The 21,317-nt window shown below is 42.5% G+C and overlaps 1 protein-coding gene across 9 annotated transcripts in view; it reads right to left on the bottom strand.

Moving 5' to 3' along the window:
* The window catches only part of arhgef1 (Rho guanine nucleotide exchange factor (GEF) 1), a 37,830-nt gene extending 17,366 nt beyond the window's left edge, over window positions 1–20,464 (bottom strand). For 3 of the 9 annotated variants that reach the window (XM_079164802.1, XM_079164805.1, XM_079164806.1), the window contains exons 1-8: window positions 20,379–20,449; window positions 10,788–10,861; window positions 5,862–5,948; window positions 5,642–5,755; window positions 4,780–4,878; window positions 2,991–3,033; window positions 2,739–2,844; window positions 1,352–1,492 (exon numbers count right to left, since the gene is read on the bottom strand). In XM_079164802.1, coding sequence (XP_079020928.1) covers window positions 1,352–1,492; window positions 2,739–2,844; window positions 2,991–3,033; window positions 4,780–4,878; window positions 5,642–5,755; window positions 5,862–5,948; window positions 10,788–10,814 — 617 coding nt within the window. In that variant the 5' untranslated portion in view covers window positions 10,815–10,861; window positions 20,379–20,449. Of the gene's footprint in view, window positions 1–1,351; window positions 1,493–2,738; window positions 2,845–2,990; window positions 3,034–4,779; window positions 4,879–5,641; window positions 5,756–5,861; window positions 5,949–10,787; window positions 10,862–11,765; window positions 11,784–20,378 lie in introns of those variants that run through there. The other 6 variants (XM_079164804.1, XM_079164807.1, XM_079164811.1 and 3 more) reach the window with 5 other exon arrangements.
* Between the last annotated feature and the right edge of the window lie 853 nt (window positions 20,465–21,317).

Raw genomic sequence — 21,317 nt, 5'->3', positions numbered from 1 at the left:
GAGTGAAACTGAATGAATCGTTTGTGCAACGGAGACAGAGATCCAACTGTGTGATAGTAACTGAGTGAGTCAAAAGCTGAATTATCCCGTCTTTGATACAGACTGCTTTGCAGACTTTCTGTGTCTTCTCCGCTGACGGCGTGGTTATTTCCATAGGACGAGTGATGCTCATGCACAGTGCATCTTCCTTCGCTTATGTTGTACTTTTTTTCCTTTTTTTTCTCTGTTCTGACAGGATGAAGTTGGACAGTATTCTGCCCTCTCGCTGGCCTCCTCTCCCTCTCCGTCTGACTCGCTTCTTGTAGAGGATAACACATTATAGTTGGCCACGGGGTCAAGGATAGATTAACTTTCCCCTAGAACTCTTGCTTTCTTTCTTCATCCGTGTCCAGGGCAGGCGCTATCCAGCGTCGATAACCCTCTGGCCTTTTCTCTCCCAACCCTACCACCACCACCACCACCCCCCTCCCCCTCCCTCCCTCCAGTTGGCGAAACGCCATGGGAGAGCCTTCCTGCCAGCGTGGCACTGCTGACTCCATCTTTTCCTCTTCATTTCCTTCTTGCTCTATTGTGCTCTCTTCCAATCACTGTTCCCTCTTGCTTGATTTTCTCTCCTGCTGGATTTGTCCGTGTGAGTGGCACTAGATTGGTTATGTATACGGCTAATATATAATACAACGTGTAGTGCCAACTTCAGGGGGAACACATCCAAAAAGGCTGCTTTCCACCTTTTTGACAGACCAATCATCCCCTCAGCTGCATGGGTTGAGCAGCAGGGAAAAGAGACACTGTCGTATTACTATTTGAAATTATTTTTGTTTATTAGTATCTTCGTGACAATGTGAGTTGTTGTTTTCTTGTGTGTGAGAATTGCATGTAGTCATCATTGTAATTTCCCAGATTTCCACGGTTCTTTATATGCGGTGGAAACGCAAACACTAATGCACAAAAGGGACTTTTAGTTCCTGAGTTTTGCTCCTGGTTTTGGTTCCATAGTACCAGGAACGTTTGGCCAAAAAAGGCTAGTTGCTCTTCAATCTTGAGGGAGTCTCCTGGATAATATGACAATACTGTAGGCTTAAGTAATGCATATGTATTTTCAACTTAATTTCTAAGAAATCATGATTTTCTCTCAGTTTGGTGTGGGAAATTGCAGTAAATACTATGATACCACATGAGATCAAATCAAATCAAATTCAAAACACTAAATCATTGCAAGTGAGAACAGAGACATTGACCCAGAATCCCAGGATATTGTCCTGGTGATTCAACTAGGTGAGTTTATCCAAAAAATAACTCCTTCCTCATTGCAATCCAGGGGTGTCAGAAGCAGTGGAAGAGAGAAACTCACTGTGTCTCAGACATCCTGTCCAACAGGTTCTCAGCTACAGACTTCTCCTTCATCTCTATCGGGATGCGGTCGGTGGGATAGTGGCTCTCCACGTCAATGAGCTCAGCCTCGTTGGGTGTCATACCCATCATCCTCTTCTGCCTGGGGATGAGACAGCAAAAGGAGGCAAGAGTTTGAACACGATGCAACGATGAAAACAAAGGTTTAGCACATTATACTGATGAATGCTTTCCTTATTCTGTGAGCAGATACATAATGTAGATGAACGGGGCTGATCAGAGCATTATCATGTCTAAAATATGGATTTTCATCAACAGTTCCAAGAGAACAGAGACCTTAATTCATAAAAGACTCTAATTCTCATTATCCTCTCCATGTTTTCCATATTTACATATTCTGAATGCATATTCCAAATGCAATACTATTTGGCGATAACTCAATATGATAATTAATCGTCTTTCAATGGAATCAAATCATGATGACATCATATATTGAGATATTGTGATGCACAATTACATAAATAAATAACTAAATAACAAGAGCCTATTAGCTCAACTCTCTCCGAAAACTTGAACTGATACTTTTGCTTATATTTCTGTAATTTCACTTAAAACCCTTTGAATTTGGTACTAACGGGTTTATTTTAATGAGAAAATATAGTACTTTTCATTTGTCGAGTATAAAATTCACACAGGAGTAAAGACAAATAGGCGTTACCACGTGTTTCTTTCGTATTTGGTGAATATAACGTATATTGGGATATGAAATGACCAATAATAGAGATAGAATATTTTTGGTATATTGCTCAGCTTTAAATAAGCATCACAGGGAGAGAGATGAAGATGACCTTTTTCTCTGTTCGTGCTCCTGCTATTCACAGTAAAAGCCTTCCAGCAAATACAATGTGTACACGGCTTTAGTTAGTAGAAGTAGTCAATGTAAGTCTTGAGTAGAAGTCTCTGGTTGCAGCTTGTTAAAAGTTGCCTTTTCATTTAAAGATTATAGGAAAATAATGGTCATGTGTCAAATATGAAGAGAAGAACAGCTTCCTCTGGGACAAATTACTCAATTAAGCAAGTTTCAAATCTCTAGAAGTTTATTTTCATTTTAAACAGTATAACTTGAAGTCGAATGCTGCCTTGAAGGTAAGAAATCAATGTGACAAATCACGATAAATTCAACATCTATTCTCTTTAGGTTTGAGATACAGTACATACGGCAGAGACCTTCCTGAGTGACGTCACAGTATATTCATGTTATGATCAAATCTAAGAGCATCAAATCCACAAATACTAAGAAAATATTGTGGATTTAGAAAAGAAAGAGTTGGGGCGTAGCTAAGACTCGACGTGACTTGATGAGTATTGTTAAGAATGGGGATTCTCACCTGAAATCTTCGAGCTGTTTGGCCACTTCAGCAGCCTGCAGGCTCTGAACCTCCTGAGTGTAACGCTTCTGGGTGTCCTCGTGAAGCAGATCTGAACGTGTTCGGTCTGAGGGAAGGGGGACAAGAGAAGTGAGTGAACGAGAAGCAGAGAGGAAGACACAGAGGGGGGGGCGGGGGGGCTGAGGTGTGTTTGTATGTGGCGAAGAACACATAATGACGTTTGATAAACACACCACAGGTAAAATAACTCACCCAATTCATAGGCTACATTAGGAGGAAGTGCCACTCTGAGAATCTATATTGTGGAGAGAAAGAAACAATAGGTACAGAGACAGAAAAAAATAATATATTAGTTTTTATAATATAGTATATAAGATACAAAGTTGCTTTGATCTAGATTGAGTTTATTAGGTACACATAACTAAAACTAATGCAGTCTAATACAACAGTCCTGCAGTGAATCCAACATTCATGAAGGTTGATTTAACTGTGTGGTCATTTTGGAGGCTGTAGTTCACTGACGGCTGTTTCTATTATTTTGTCTACCCCATTCAAATCAGTGAGGGTGGGCTAAACATCAGAACACCTTTATAATGCAATACAGTTCAAACGCACCATAAACTACAGCCTCCAAAATGACCATAAAGTTGAATCAACATCTCCCTTTACTCAATAAACTGGTTACTGAGTGTGTATGGATAACGGTTTCTCTAACGTGTTGACACAAGGCAAAACAGAGTGGTATCACTGTCAACTGATAAGAATCAAGGGAAAGTGTGAAGTTGCCACATATCGCCACAAGGGGTCATTTAAACATTAGAAATAAAACAACAACCAAGACAAAAAACACATATTCCAAATGACAGATATATAGCTCTGTCACTGACAAGAAAATGACCACATGGGCCAACTTTATGTCAATGGGTTGATAAAAGAAGAAGAAGAGAAAAAAAGAGAGGTTAAGAGAGGATGATTCCTCCTAAAAGGGCTTTCCCACGATCCTGACAGGAAGCTGTGGGGTCGGACGAAAGACAGAAAGTGCAGCGCGAGCCAGCTGAGCTGACAGACATGTGCAGCGCATGAGATCTGAGGAGGGAATATAACGGAGAAGTGACAGAGGCCAGGTGTGCAGGGAGGAGTAATGGAGAGTGACAGACAGAAACTGAAGGGTGCTACACAGAGGCGGAGTACAGGCTGAGCAAACAGAGCCCACTCGAAAACAAATCATGTGCACACAATGTCTCTCCTGAGTTCAACTTATAGACGGCAGCTGAGCAGTGTATCAAATTCCTATTGATACAACACAATGAGAGAAGAATATAATATCTGTGTTGCAAAAGCTGCTGTGTTCATCTGAACAGATTAAATAGCGACTCTCTAGAGCCGAGAATCACAGAAATATACGATATAAAGAAAGAGAGCGACCGATGAGAGCCTAACAGACAAATGTAATCCTCAAGTCTATCATCATAAGAAGTGTTTCAAACCGCAAAACTATGCAAACATAAATTTGTTAACGTAAGTAATATAGTGCGGAGGTCTTCAACACATCCAAAAAGTTGCACCCGACCTGAAAAAGAGCCATGACTTTCCTCCTCCCTAAAACACATTTTCAAAAAACAAAAAAAACGCAGAAATGAAAGTCCCAATACACTACAGGAAAAAAAAGGAAACCGATCTCTTGAGGTCATCTGTGCTTCCTTAAAGATAAAGGGATCAATGCATATCCCTGGGCTGGACACATTGCACGAGAATAAAATGCTGCATGTCATCAGTGTGATGGTGCTCCCTCTCTGCCTTGGTGTTTACAGGCAAGCTCTTTGTTTTTGTTTGCACACATCACGCACTAAATTCTTTCATTCGTTCCGGACTTTCCCGACTAACATAAATATACTTATTTGACCTTAAGTTAACAACACGTTACATTTGTTTAAACTTCGTGACAATCAGGCCGCTTGTTATTTCAAGCCCATTCCCATCCACTTAAATCGGGCATTCAGGCAAACATCTGACAGGAGATGCAGTGCGCCGTGCTACTTACTGCACCCTTGTCCAAGAAGGTGTTGTAGAACTCCACAAATTGCTTCTTGGTCTCTTTGGCACTGAGGTTCTTGAAGAGGTCAGCATGGAGGTAACACAGCTGAGAGGGCAGAGACGGGCAGAAGATCAATGAGTGCTCACCAAATTTTAACAGCCTTTAACTTCCTGTATGCTGTTTTAATGCGCTCAAGAGGTTTCTCCTCTTAAGTGCACAATTACCTGACTCGTATGATATACTGGCAAACCACAATATCTAAATACTCATTTCACTTCGCCTGAGCTTAAAGTCAACAAAGGTTTTCCAAACACAAAGACTAATTGGGTATTTTTATCACAATGTCACTGTCGGCCATAATCATGCACCAACCTCAATCTCAATAAACACTATAATAAGTGTCTTCTATAAACCCTTCTGATGTTCTGACACACTTCTATTCTCTGCAGTACATAAACCTCCATGAGGGAAAGAGGGTAACAAAGGATGCCATGACTGTGGGAGGTGTAACAGCACCTATTCTGTACTATAAAACAGGGAAAACACCTCAAAATGATCTTTAGCAAAAGAAAGGAAAACTTCCATGTGGATCTGTGACCCGTTTCAAATATCGACTACCCATCAGACTGGCGACATCAGACGATATCCTGACTTTATTTAATGGATCAGAAATCTTTCTGTCCACTTAAATCAATAATATGGCTGCAACCACTGTTAGTTTTCTTGTCAATTGATGTTTTTTTTTCCCATAAATTGATTATGTAAAAAGTCAAAAACAATAAAAAAAAAAATCTTCTACAACCTGAATTTGACTTATTTGATGATTTTGATAGACAGTGTGTTGCATTATGGGAGTTGTAGTTCTCACCAGCGGCGCCGGGTCAAACTGTAGAATGACATGTTGTATGAAGACCAGCAGGTGCGTCGGCCGAGCCTTCAACAGGTCTATATTGTTGAAGTGTGTGCACTGGTCATCCATCACCTGAGAGAGAGAGAGCGAACGAGTGAAATAGAAAAGACACACGAGGACAACGGAGTACGATAAAATATACACTCAGCTGTCTCGCTCCACTCTTTCATTGACTCACATCATTCAGATCATTCTCGAAATCCTCATCCTCAGCCCCGATGATGCTCATGGCTGGGTTAGAGCGCTGAGCCCCAAACACGCCCTGCTATTCAGAGAGAAAGAGAGAGAGAGAGAGAGAGGAGGGGAAGAAAACAAAACAATTAGCAAACATAATGTGCTGTACTTTGAACCGGTAGGCTTCCTCTTTGACGTCCTGAGCCCCCGCTGAGCAGAGCCAGACATAAAGACAGATTAAGGTTTGGGCACTGTGAACTTTCCCAGTGAAATATCACATCAAGCGGAAAGCAGGAAAACTTCCCAGCATCCAATCAAGCCGAGAGAGAGAGAGAGAGAGAGGGAGAGAGAGAGAGAGGGAGGGAGAGAGAGAGAGAGGGAGGGAGAGGCCTGATGTGTCATCATGCGTATGGTCCTTGAAATAAGTAGGATGCCATTCACATTAGCCAAGGTAAAGCAAAATACAGGAGACTGACTAGCAGGAAACTATGATACGGGGAACCACCGACAAAGCATGCAATATGCAATATGTACAATATTTACTTTACAGTAAAGCTTATTCTCTCCTGAAATGAATTATGAGGCCAACAGGAATTGGACACTGATAATGAGATTTAATTAACTGATAATAAAGGGATACAAATGTGTCTTTACTTTTTTTTTGTGTTAGATTAAGATGGGAGATGTTCTGTGAAATGCTGAAGCTGTCCTCCCCCAGGACACACAAAAAGCATTTAGTTTAGATGTAGAAATCAGGGGGAAATACTAAGAGTGTCTAAAATGGATTGCAAAAATAGCACTTTCGAGTTGAGCTTTCCCTGAAGTTTGGCCGAATATTGCGTTTGGAAATTGCTTTTCAGACCAGCGTCGGGTTCAGTAATACGCTCCGAGGAGAACGCTCCTCTAGCTGCCAGGGCGTGAACCCCGTAGCTCTTAAACTTTAACTAAACTATAATCTGAAATGAAAGGTTTCGGCCAATCCTTGCCTTTAAAATCCATGGATGTGGAAAAAAAAGAAATACAACGGAACGGGTGACCAATTTCCTCCGCCCGCCTCTTACACCCCACACCACTTCCCCTGCACGCATACACACCCAAAAACACACAAACAACACATGCTCTTGTGTTCAGTCCTCTGAAGGCCACAGACCCAGCGTCTGCTACCAGGGAACACCCAAACACAAACACACATCAAAAAGCCAAGAACTACGGTGTACAGCATGTAACTGTTCACTGCTAGGTGAGCACAGAGGGCAGCGAGTAGGAACAGAGCTAAAGACGTGTGAGCATGAGTCACAGTAATGAACGGGGGGGAAACAATCCAACATTCCCTGTCGGCGGAGAAAAAGCCTTCAGAAACTGTTAGTAATCATAATAATAATATAAATTATGTATTTTTGTTTTGTTTAGTTATTTTATAAGTTATGAATATTGTTCCATAACTTCCAACACATCCAACTTGAGGTGAGTCTTTTCTGTAAATCTGGAATTATCTGCCTGAGAACAGACGGTGTCCTCTTTGCTTCTTCAATCATTAACCAGTTTAACCAGAGTTTATTCAGCTCTTTATTCGATGATATTTGAAATGTTTTAACCTTGTGTTGTTTTATTTTTTTGGGGTCTAAAAATAAAGTTTATTATCATCTATATACACGCCAGAACATTCAAATGCGTCAGCTGTCAGGCAGATTTTGCCTGCTTTTGGGCTGCTTTATGGATAATAAGATATGATTCACGGGATCATTGCATCAATGTGACAACATAAGTATATTTGTGATTTGTCAGATATTTACGATACTTTATCAAAAAGTATAATTTGGTTTATATCAACGTGACGACATCAAATTACATAAAAAAGAAGGTTTTAGTCATATCACTTACCCTTTCTCTGAGCTTTCTCCATTTCCCCCAATAGAAGTAGAAAGAAATTCTAAATTATTCTGATTGGATATACTGTATTAATATTTGTTTTCAGACTTACATTTTGAAACTGTGGTTGAGTCAACTGAAGGAGGTTTTTGTACATGTGTAATTACACGTGTGAACAAGTGGTTCCGCAGGTCGTTTAAGTGTTATTAAGCAGGAACTGAAAAATCATTTAGCGGTTAAGAGTTTATAAAAGGAAATGAGATTGTGTACACGACCGCCATCGGATTCAGGCTCTGAATAGTGTTTGTGTTCAGTGGAAGGCAGCAGAGCTGACAAATGCTTTGAGGTCAAGGTGAGTTCTTGTAAAGAGTCCGAGAGAGCGAGAAAGAGAGAGCCAGAGAGAGAGAGAGAGAGAGAGAGATAGCGAGCCAGAGAGAGACAGACAGAGAGACACAGAGAGAGAGAGAAAGAAAGAAAAGAGAGAAAGGCAGAGCTGTTAGTCGGACAGAGAAACAGAGAGAGAGAGAGAATGAAACTCAGAGATAGACAAACAGAGAGAGAATGTGTTCATTCATGGTCTATCCAGTGGGCTGCGGGTTGAGAAAGGCCAGTGTTGGAGCAACATGTGTAGGAGGGGTTAGCCAAACAGAGAGTCACAGGCCTGTCAGGGCCATGAGGGCACATCTGCATGGACACTCACTCACTCACTCACTCACTCACTCACAGACATACACAGACACACATACACACAGACACACACAGACACACACACACACACACACACACACACACACACACACACACACACACACACACACACACACACACACACACACACACACCAAGCTCTTTAGCAAGATGACACCACCAAACACAAAGTAATTATGTCAACATGACAAGAGCTATAAGAGACTAATTCAAAAGCAGATCTAGATGAGAGGCTCTCACTCTAACGGCTCGGCTGAGAGCTATTTTACTGCTCAGCATACGTTCTTAATGACAGGTGCGTAGGAAGAGCAACTGTGTTAACTGAGAAGGAACCAGAAACGTCGGCCACTTGCATCCACTTGCTTCTACATTTCGGTCGGCATAGCTTCGTAAAGGCGGATTAATGCATCAGTCGGCACATTCACAGATTTCGTCCTATGTTTTCTGAAAACATATGTCAAGTCAATTGTGTTTGTAAAGCCCGAAGTCACAAATGTGCCGAAAAGGGCTTTACTATCTGCACAGCCTCTATCCGAAGACCTTCAATTCAGAAAAGGACTCAGATTCAGAGAAAAATCTTCATGGGTCGGTATATTGTTTGTTTACAAACAGAGGAAGACGGGCGACGTATTGGGCCGCGCTTTATGCGTTGATGGTTGTGGAGAGCGCCGCGTACACGGTTGTTATCACCCTGAGGTGTTGTGGTGATTGTGAAAGCCACAGCATATGATTCACTAACAATTAATCTCGTGATCAATGCCCCCCGTATTGATTGGAATCTGCATTTGTTATTTTCTAGGGTTGTTGTTAACACAAGCTCACGATATGTGGACACTTTTTTTCTATGATATAAGATCCGTCAGTAAATATCCCACTCGGGAATTTTGAAGCTTTTACGCGTCTTAAAAAAGGCGGTTGCCAACAAAAACGTGTCCGGGGGTACAAAGCGTCAACACGAGTCCACCTTTACAGCCTCGATGTGAATAATCTAATAATCTAATGTAATGTAATCTCACTCATTAATAACGTGTACAACAGGGTTTTTTTTCTCACTTTTGGCGATTGCATTTACGCTTCGAAAATCATAAAAGTGGTGTTCATTTGTGAAGATTATCTTGTTCTTCAAAACATGTATTTACCACAAACATGTTTTTGCAGCAGAGCTTATTTTTCTGCTATGATCCAAAACCCAATAAAAAAAAAATCCCATCGGCTCTTTGTCAAGTGAACCAGTGCGACGCTAACTTTCCGGGGTTGTCTCACAAAAAACTGTCCTCCCTGCAGCGCTCCACTAGGTCGAGTGTGAAAACTACCTTTCACAATATCAGAGCTCAAGCCGATGTTTGTCTTACCAACACTGAGACTCAAACTACTCAGTGGACAATAATGTAAGAACAAGAAAGTCTCGAATGTTAGAGCTTGGACCCATCAAATGTTTGGCACTTTTCCTTGAAAGAATGACTTAAACGATGGATTATCAAAATTGTTAAAGTTTTTTCAGACGACAAACAGATGAATCGACTAAGTGGGAGCCTCCTCATGCCCGGACGGAGCCAAGTGGTACATTCCAGCATATGGCACAGTTCAGACAACAGATGGAGACAGCCTGTGAGCTTCGGCGGTAACCGGACCCTCTTTCTCTTCACCTCGATTAGTACGCGATAGCTGGCGTATAAGCTCCAAACTGCGAGGGGTCCTTCCTGGCTGTGGCTTAGTTAGAGAGAAAAGACCACGAGTGAACAGTATTTGAACAGAGCATCCCAGAGGTGCCCAGATCAGCTCCGGTGCTCCTGAGAGTCGGCAGCCTCCCCCCCGATCAGCCCTACCCTCCCTCTCATTACATTCCAGTACTAACTAAGTGTCAGGTGGCATCAATCCAATGATAGCCATCAAGCGTACGTGCCTTTGTGTGTGTGTGTGTGTGTGTGTGGGTTAAGACTGAGCACGTATGTGGGAGGGGGCCATTCCTATGTGATTGTGGGGAGCTGCCGGTATATGTGTGTGTGTGTGTGTGTGTGTGTGTGTGTGTTATATGACAACTGGTCTTTGCAACAGCCTTCCCCACCATCCCTGACCAAGCCGAGCTCTAACACTGTACACATGCAGAAGTATAAACCAGCACCTGTTTCATCAGACCTCTTGAATATTTAGGCAAAGCAGTAGCACAGTTTAGCATTTCATATAAGAGTTTTACGCTGCAGCCTCATAATAACTGTTAAATATCTCAGTCACCGTTACATCAGCTCTTAAGCGAACCCAACGTCCATCGTGAAACCTCTAAAACAATTCGCTGTTTCGGTGAAAAAACCCCTGGAGACCCGAGAGGAGAGGAGGAGTCAAGTTGTGACCTCACCCTGAAGTGGGCATCTTCAGCGTCCATACTGCAGCCGCAGGGGGCCAGGGGGCTCGCACCTGTCAATCAAACTCCTGCAATAACATGACGGTGGCCGTCAAGGGGGGGTGGGGGGTGGGATACGTTTAGTGGAGCAGGATCATGACCGATCAACTGATATGACACATGCATTGGCACCAAAAAGTGTTGTGAGAAACAACCAGAGGACAAAGTTCATCACTATTCAAGTGGATTTTCCAAAAGTGATCAAACTCGTTATTGCACAACAGTTAAGACTTTTAACCCCACAGATGAAGACATTGTTAACAGTAGCATCTAAAACAGACAAGTCATTGAAGACAAGTATTGACATGAAGACCGGATCAAAAGTATCGTCCACAGTGACATGGCACTGTACTGTGGCTTTGTACGCGTCACATGGTCTGTGACGCGTGGCTGCACTCACCACCGGGTTGAGCGTTTATATACAGCCACGAGGAACCCTGAGTGTAGTTAGAAGTCAAACAGGCTTTCAACGTTTAACTAGAGAGAGCATTCAAACTCTGCTTTTCATCCTGTTGTTTATCCGTATATTTTAGTGCCCCAGAGTCTTAGTATTAAAAAACGATACTGTGACAGACAAGACAGCTCCCCGGGGATTCCATCCGGGGACACTGAGATAAATGTGCTGAAAGCGGCACACCCATTCCACCAATACATAAGAGACGGTCTCATTTTTCAAGAATAAAGAAAAGTGTAATCACGTAACAATTGATCAGATAGTGGCTTCGTATTGGACCAATATGTCAGCAGAGACGCCTCTTAGTCAGTGGTAACCGGATCAGTTGTAGCATAGAGCACAAAAGTTAGAATGATTTGAACTCTGCAGCGCAACGACACGTGTACAATTCAAAGGATATACTGAGGAACACTCAGCATACAGTATATGTTCCTGTACTGGAAACACATAAATATAGAGGCTGACTCATTCACACTTACGACATGCACCCGGCCACAGAATCCGTCGTTCAAGCACAAGTCCCTGTTCTCTTCTTACACTCGGTCACAATGGGCTGCGTCCTGTCCTCTATATGCTATGAGGGCAGCGTCCAGAAATAGCCCAGCGGCTAATGGCTACAGCTTGCTGTGTGTTTGTACTGCTGTTTATCTGGCTGTCTCATCAGGCCACAGCCTCATTAGCAGAGACTGGGGAGGGGGGGATTCCTAGCAGCACCACTGCCCCCCCCCCACCCACTGGCTGCTCCCCGAGGTGCCTGAGCAAAGACGTAGAATAACTGGGGGGGGGGGGGGCAAATGGGGAGGCACACAGACAGGAAGTGGGTGTAATTTCCTCAGGAAGCTATCAGAGACATTTCTTGTTTGACCTATCAGATTAAAAGAGGGAGAGAGGGAGAGGGTGCTAAAAGTTGAAAAATGTAAAAGAGACAAAGTGTTTGCGTCAAAACTGCATCAAACAAACCTCGTGGGCAACTACGCCTCTAAGTTCACAAGGGAACCAGAAAAGGAAGTGAACCGCACATCATAAACGGAACCAAGAGATGAACAAATGAGGAACATGGTGCTGATAAGAAAAGTGTGAACAGGACAGGATTGGTAAAAAAAAAACTGCGAGGTTTCAAACGTGTGCATGAAAATGTCTTTTTGGCAGCACGATGGCTTTGAGACTGACACACCAAGACAAATTGAAATGAAATAAAAGTGGGATCCTCAACATGAAAAGTTTGGTCAACAATTGTTGATTCAGGCTTAAACGTATTATTACATTTTACATAAATTAACTTTTATTATTAAATTGACTTTTTTTCAAGGTCTGTCTTGCATTCATAAACTTCAAGGAGTTACTTGGGACTAGTAAACATGACTGTGGCTACAAGCACTAGCCTATATGAACCCTATAGACAGAGAGAGAGAGAGAGAGAGAGAGAGAGAGAGAGACAGGGGCCTTGTGAGGAGGGGGGGGAGGAGGAGAAATGAAAAGAGGGGAACACTGCAGCAGGAAATGAAGAACAAGGCAGTAACAGTGAAAAAGAAAGAAAGAAAGAAAAAAAAAGCCAATAAAAACATAAATGTGAGAAACTAAATCTAACAAGCATCCAGAAGCTGTGGGTTAGAGGACAGACCTCCAGCTGAAGAGCTCACAACATATGTGTCGACTCCCCAAATACACACGGAATGCTGTCAACCTCGACCAAAAGGGTTTTGGCTGCAGCTGGCAGAGGTGACAGTGAGCTAGCACCTCAGTGAAAACACACCCAGAGGCATGTCTGACTATGGAGCATGTGTGTGTGTGTGTGTGTGTGTGTGTGTGTGTGTGTGTGGACGCATGGTTTGAACAAGACCTGAGGCGTAACGTGACAAAGTTAACTCAGTGTCATGAATAAAAAGCTATGGGCCACAGCCATGTGCTTTCACATGACTAGAAATTAAATAAAAATATGGCTCATTAAAGGACAAAGGTTTTATTTGTCACGTACACTAACTATATGTGTAGTGAAATGCAGAATGACTAACCCTTAAGGGTGGGCTAAAAGATGTGTGTAATGACTAATAATAATTAGAAAAAGAGTAGAAATAAGACTCCAATAAGAAGAAATATAAAAAGTAACTAAATTATACATATACATATATATAAGTATTAAAATGTGAGTAGCTTGGCCAAGAATGGAAATGGTCTGTGCAATGTATTTCCGGATGTTTAACTCTAAAATGTATATATATATATATATATATATATACACATACATACACACACACACACACACACACACACACGCACACACTATTATGAGGCAAAAAATATGAGTGCAAATAAGCAAATTTAACTAGTTACGCCTTTCTTTTCGCATAAATAACTTGTTTTTTAACCTCACATGATGTTGCTCTAAATACAAACTAATAATGACGTTTTGTTGGGGTTAAAAATGAATAAATATGAGGTTGCAGCTGAGAAAAGGCAGACAAACGCTGGCTTACAGGGACACTCTGCTGACTTTAGTTTACACATCATGGGAAGCACTACAACCATGGAAGCAGTTGTTTAATGTAGCTATACGTATAGGATGCTGCAGGCTGCTGAGAAGAAGTCTGAGCAAATAACCCAAATGATGTCATCACCAGGGTTATGATGGAGTGGACCCGAGAGTTGGAAAAAAAAAAAGCCTACGTTACAAACTGGAGGTGTGGAGAACAAACGTGGGCATTTACTGGACACAGAGGGTCGGATGAAAGACACTATGCAGTTGCATTATGGGTGCTCGACCCATAGCGACCGTTATCTTTCTAATCCGTCTCTCGCAAGATTTACCGAAACGTGGAAAAAAAGGTATTATTTATGTTCTGAAGAGATTAGTGTGAGCAGACAATCACTGACTCCATTAAAGATAAGACTCTTATCAACTCACAGAGATAAGACATTTCAAGATAACGAGGCCTAATGTGACTGAATGTCTGCGTGTTAGTTCAAGGAGGTAAAGGGGCAACAGAACAGTGGTCTGAACACAACAGAGGGCAAAAGATATCCCAGAAAGCTCGTCGCTGCGCTGACAGTAAGCAAAACAACAGAGGAGAGGGTACACACCGCGAGATAGTGGGGATAGTCGGTGTACACGGGAAGTGAGATCGGTGTGAGAGGGAGTGGCTCATCTGTAGTGAAGGTGCAAAAAGATGCCTTCTCGACCGCATCCTTTTTTTCCTTACACCATGCTTCTACATCTTGTTCCATTTTCCTTTCCCTCCCTCCCTCCCTCTCTCCCTCTCTCTCCCTCCTTCGTCTCCTCCACCTTTAGCTTGAAATAAAGCGGCCCCTTATGCGAGCGCTCCAAGACAGCCAGTGCATTCATGGCCGGCAGACAAGGGCCAATTATGTAATTTAATGACCATTACGTAGCGGCTAAAATAAGATTATGGCCAATAGCGCCGGGAAAACACAGGCAGGTCTTTTCATTGCCTTAGATGTTGTTCAGCTGTAAGTCCAAACAAGTCATATTGTTGAATCCCTTTGTTTGTTTCCTGCTTTCAAAAGGACTTTTTGCACCACTGACACGTCTGTCCAGCTCCTCTTCTTTGCAGCAATGTTTTTTTTTGTGATTTTGTTTTGATACAACCGCTGCGGAGAACCACTGACCTTCTCTTCGTATGATTTCAGCTGAGCAGACATTGCTCCCAGAGGTCTTTAAATGATGCCAAACAATCCCCCCCCCCCCCCCCCCCCCCCCACACACACACACACCCCAAATCTCAGCGCAAGACTTCCCAGCATTTTAAGGCTGATGGTAAACCAGGTATCCCAAATAACAAGCTGCTGCTGCTGAGCCTCCTCCCTTCCTCATGCACACGGCCATGCATGTTCACCGAGGCCTAACACACTTTCTCTCCTTAGAGCCAAAGTACACTTCACTCTCCGGCTCCAACAAACTGCCAACCAACCCCCCCCCCCCCCCCCCCCCCCCCCCCCCCCCTCTCCCCCCCTGTCCCCATATAGAGGTCATTGGCTTCATGGAAACATTTGATAGGCCGGGGTGTATCGACTGGCATGGATTGGCAGCTCACAGTAAACCTCCAGCTTGGCCTAACGGCTTCCATGTGTGTGTGTGTGTGTGTGTGTGTGTGTGTGTGGGGGGAGCAGTAATTGCTGAGGTCAAAACACAGAAACATCTGATTGGAATTTTGTGACAAAAAAACCCCCAAAACAGCTCTTCATTCATTCACCAGTAGTCTGTTGTCTGCATTCGTGCGTTCATTAGCTGCTGATTTTGACGCAATACCAAAACGACGCAGCGACGACAACAACAAGCTGATCCGGAACATTTTTGGAAGGAATTTTAGCCGGCCCAGAATCAAAGTCTCGGAGGCCTAAAAAAATGCCTCTGTACTTGCACACAAGCACACCTTGGTTCACGATGCCTACCTCATGCCAATAGTTTGCAAACTAGATATGCAGCATTCTCCCCTCAGAACAGACCTATTAAGGAGGAATCATGTACAAATGCAATCTTTCTCCCAGACAGTTCTCTGTACTGACGAGTCTACAGACAATATTCAAGTAGGGCTGGGCAATATAATATTATATATATATATATTATATTGATATTGTGATAAATTACAGACTGTTAGCTGTTCTATGATTTGCCTTTGCGAATTAGTAGTTATATCCACATTATAAATTATTATCTTTCAAAAATCTCACTGTGTAAATCATTTGTGAAAGCACTAATAGTCAACCCTATAATATCGTGGCAATATCGGTATCGAGGAATTTGGTCCAAAATATTGTGATATTTGAATTTATTTCTTCTCCATATCGCCCAGCCCGAGTTCAAAGAGTAGCACATTTAGCATTGCACTTCTGTAACATTGTTGGATTTAAGTGGATAGTTTGTAAAAAAATAAATTAAAAAAAGTAGTCTCTCGCTCAGAGAGACTGTCAGAGATTGATTCAGAAACAGAAATCTTCAGGATTGATCTGATATCGCATTGGTAGAATAAAACAGGTCTGACGTGAGGATGAAGTAGACTACAATGCATACCGATGTTTGCATTGTGTAAATAACGTAAAAACAGGAAAAACATGAAAGAAAACCCGAATATCGCCATCCTTACTAAAATAACACTACTTTAGGGGTAACAAAATGAAAACGGTCTTTTGTCTCGTAGATTAATCTTGGAAATTTCATGCAATCAGTATCAGCCAGTTTATCTACTATTATCTGCCTTCAGAGGGACGATTCAATACCACTCAGAAAGTAGTCAATAATGGCAGTTACAATTTCCCAAAGCAACATTTTTTTTTTTAATTGATTGTTTTGTCCAAAAGTGTTCAATACCCATGGATGATCAATGTTACTATCATATAAAACAAGAAAACTGCAAATCTTCACAATTTATAAGCTGAAAAGGGCAGATTTAGGACATTTTTGCTTGAAAATTATTGAAGCAAATGAATCGATTATCAAAAAATTAAACACGTTCACTTGAGAAAAATATAGTTGTAAAATAAGTAAAACTATTAATACGGCAGAATCTGCAGCAAACACAGTTACATTAAAATAACGGTTAAACTTTACTGGTGAAATCAAAAGAAAATGACACATTTTGGCATTATCCAAAAAGGAAAATAAAAAAGTGTCATTCCCGCGTATCCTTACTGTAACGACATTTATACAATATAACAAATACAAGAATCCTTTTTGTTTGCAAAGGCCTGAGTGCTAACACACATACACACACACACACACACACACACACACACAGACGCAGCCCCCCCCCGCCTTTCACTCCTCGAGAGTAAACAACATCATCTATGGAGTCGAGTCTCGCTTTTTCCACCGTGGCCCTCAAATGAAAGAGCTCATTCTCTGTTTCCTCACTCACTCACTCACTCACTCACTCACTCACTCACTCACGGACTCTCCGGCACATCGGCTTTCCAGCCGGCCTTCCCTCTGACTCACACTTGGATAGATGGATGTAACTCTTTCCAGTTTGTGAGGAACAACCCAGCCCAGGTTATACTCCATTCATCATTAAGTTTGACAGCTGAGATTGGCTGCATTTAGTTTGGCCTCTAAAGGAGTCAGTCGTTGGGGGGGGGGGGGGGGGGTCTCACAAATGTACACAGACACAATGACCACACATATGCTGTGAGCGGGGAGCCTTCTCTAGGTTGAGTGACAGCAGATGACAGAGATTGGCAGGTGAACACACTGACTGAGCTTATTTATCTTACAGATCATTGTAATGGGAAGAAGCTGATGCCATACATGACTACTCAACAGTGGCACTTGTGTGTTAGCTTCACAGTGAATGGTCTGAAATGAACACATTAAATATATATATACAGATGCAGATGATGAGTGTAGTGGGATTATGTATTCTTTTAATATAATGTTACTCTCTTAAAGGGGTATTCCACCAACTGTACGCATATAAGTAAGTATCTGGCCACGACAACAGCGGTCAAATGCATTTTATTTTCTCTAAAGTCTGAGAATATTACCCAGATGATGTCATAGTGATGTCATCAGGGTTATCTCGGCTTTGGCTTATTTAGGCTTTTCCGAACACAGGGCAGCCGACATCATACACACACCACCATTGTTTGTTTACATCCTTGTTCCTGGAAGTCTGTTCACCTACATCCCGAGGACATCAAGGGCGCCGTCAAAGACCGCAAGCTTTGATTGGTTCAGAGCCCGATGTGGAAGTCAAGCCACAAATATATACGACTCTATGATCTGACTCAGTGGCAGACAAAAACATTGTGTAGTCTGAACCTGGCATAAGAAGCTATGGGCATGGAGTTACACAGATGTGGGCGTCTACCAGGCAGGGAGTGTCTAATGAATGTCAACTGCATTGTGATAATAGTGGGATCGAACGTTTTCTAAGCTTGACCCACAATGAGGAAATAATCCAGGAGACAGCGGACAAACCATGGTGCATCATCACACAGCACTTGCAACGCGTCAACTCCGTTAGCTGAGATTAGCCGTGGTTTCAGGTATAGTTGCGTAGTGCGGCACTCACACATGCACAAGACGTTTGCAACTTCACCCCACCTCACCCCTCCTCCCCCACTGAGCTCGTTCAGGAGGAATCAGTAGACTTCACCGCTGACCCGCAGAGAGAAGAAGAGCGGCACAGTGCGCTCTGTCTCTCATTATCTGCCGCCTGGGCGTCAATCTAACTCCGGCCAGAGAAGAATACCTGTGTTCCCTTTGAAGTCCGTGCCTGACTACAGTAAATTATTAGCTTGCCTGCAACACGGCTCCAGGCCCTCAGGACACCCTCTGGCTGTTCCACTGTGGGTGCCATTACCTGTCATTTCAGTTATTGGGTATTTCTCACAGGAGGCTAACGACGACGCCTCGCCGTAGCTCTATCCGAGTTTATCCTCTCTGAGAGACGGTGGACGTGGGTGAGTTTACGTCGGCCTATAGGACAATAAAGAGAGAGAGAGCGAGAGACGGGGAGGCAGAGAGAGCAGCACAGCAACTCAGATTAAATAGCCAACATTCCTTTAAAAGGAAGAGAAGGTAGCCTTTAGGCTCCAGACAAGCCTGCACTTGTAAAATGTGGAGGGAGAGCGAGAGAGAGAGAGAGAGAGAGAGAGAGATGACAAGTGCAGTGCTCCTCTAGTCTAGCAGAGCGTAACAGGAAGTGGCAGGGCCCTGCTTCACATGGGGCCTCTGGGGTGCAGCAGCGTCTGGCTGGGAACGCATCACAGTCTCGGAAACCGCCATCTGCAACGCCCTTAACACACACGCGGGCAACCGTCTAGCAACTAGCAAATCGCCTCGTTGATAAAATGTTACTGTAATTCTGAGTTTGTTACAGAGCTCATGCTTGCAGACTTAAAAAAAAAAGAAAAAGTGAAAGTCACAGAGGCACAAATAAGTCAAACTGGTCTGGCAACATGGCATAAAAAAAGCTAAAAAACCTTGTTCTATGCGCAATGATTAATGAAAACATCCCGGCTTACTGGCAAGCTCAACCCACACTGCGCCAGCCTCCTATCTTTAGTTAATGACTGCAGTGAGATAATGAAGCCACACTAGATGTACAGTAATTGCAGTTTCCTGTGAGCTCAGGAAACTCTCGCCTATTCTGCAAGAGGCAACGTCCTCTGTTTCACAAGGCAAAAATCATCATGGATAATCAATTATACGCAGACACTAATTACTGAACTCTGTCTGGACTCAAACCCACACTCTCTAGGCTCATCAGATGAGTTGTAGGCTGTAGGAGAGGAGGAGGAAGGGAGGGAGGGAGGGAGTAAAAGGTGGAGAGAAAACTGGGAGGGACTCGTGTCAAAAAAACAGTGTTGACAAATAAATAAGAGGAAAACAAAATGCTTTCTCTGGCACTGATGTTGAATAAGCCTCTGTAATCACCGCGAGGAGAGCCATTTGTTTTCAAATTGACAGAGCAGAAAACAACCAAAAACATAATTTAAGAAGAAGAAAAAAAACACACAAGCTGGTTCATGTTCTATAATACAATTCCCTTATGAGGAAACAAAACACAGAACTTCTGGGATAAATGTCAACAGGACACTCTTGCAAAGACTATACGAATACATAAAAAATGTCCCAAGGTCCCCGGCTATAAACTCAAATGACACCGCATGAGCCGCTGTGCGAATATTAAAGTGATTTGCAGTTCTATAGAAGACCTAAACGAGACAAGTCGTAAAGTCCTTGATGGCTTTGCCAGAAAATTCACACGGGCCAAGTCTGCTACCTGAAGTTGTTATAACTAATTCAAACACATACTTCAAGTTTCCTAATGAAAGCCATTTTTTGCTCCAATGGTACATTCATGAACCACGATGTTAAAATAAAGCGGTTATCGGCTCTTTTTCTTTTTTTGTTAATCCACAGAGCACGAGATGTGTTGTGTATGTGGACGCTACCGTCTGCACCACGGGCTGCGGAGGGGGGGGAGTGGGGGGGGGGGGTCGAGGAATACTCCGTTTCTCTCGGTAAAAACAAACATCCATGACGACTTTAAATTGTTTTACCAGACAAAGCTTTTAGAAGTTAAAACTCTTTACCGTGCTCGTCAGCGTTAGTGTTGAAATAACATACTTACCAGTGATTACAGAGGGAAAAGCGACAGCCGAAGCGTCAAATAGGTTTCCTGTTCGAAAGTTGCCGTGTGTCAGTGGGGAGAAAAAAAAAACATTGTATGCGGAAGTACACACACACAAAAAAAAAAGCAGCACAGGGAGATCAACCGACTGACGGCGGATACAAAGTAACGATTTTGGCGTTTCAAAATAATGTGTCAGATAACGACACAGAAAGTGATGGTAATGTAACGTCAGTCATACTCTTGTGCTTGTTTGTGTTTTACAGCTCGACTGTCAAAGTTTAAAAAAAAAAGTAACCCGTCTAAAACAGCTTGTTTCCGCACTGTGTTACACAGTAACTCGTCCCCATTGAGGTCCTCACCCTGTACTATGATGACTATAAATACTTTATAAGCGTCATATTTACGCTTTTACGTGGTTTGTTGGCCTATTTTTCAAAGGCTACATTGTTAGTTTTCATGACATATAAAGTATGTCAAAGTGTTGTGAAGGTTATTTGCACTTGACAACACAACGACTGTCCAACATTTGACTGATGTTTTTTAGAATTATTAGACAATTTCCTACATGAACTTAGTGGAAGCATGTTGCATAAAGCTGACTTCTCCCTTATCTTCAGTGTTAATGTCTGATGTGTCTGCAGCCAACAGAACATTTGATTTATTTTTATATTACTCTCTTATTTGTGATCTCCTAAACCAGCTGTATAAAGTAGGGCTGCCCCCTCTTAATCGGTCAGTCAACTTTGGTCATTTTGATCGTAGTCGACTATGATTTCTCAAGTTGATTTTCATTTTTCATGCTTTTTTTCATTCTAAATGACTTATTTCCAAGAAACTTCTGATCAAATCTCTGGTAAATACAAGATCTGAAGTGGTGCTTTTCTGTGATATTCTTTGAGGAGAAACTCAGACCTGTCGATTAAATTGGTGATTAGT

This window comes from Pholis gunnellus (genome assembly GCF_910591455.1).
Source record: "Pholis gunnellus genome assembly, chromosome: 8".
NCBI classification, from domain to species: domain Eukaryota; kingdom Metazoa; phylum Chordata; class Actinopteri; order Perciformes; family Pholidae; genus Pholis; species Pholis gunnellus.
Note: the sequence above shows the minus strand (reverse complement) of the source record. Positions and strands in the feature narration are given on the sequence as shown.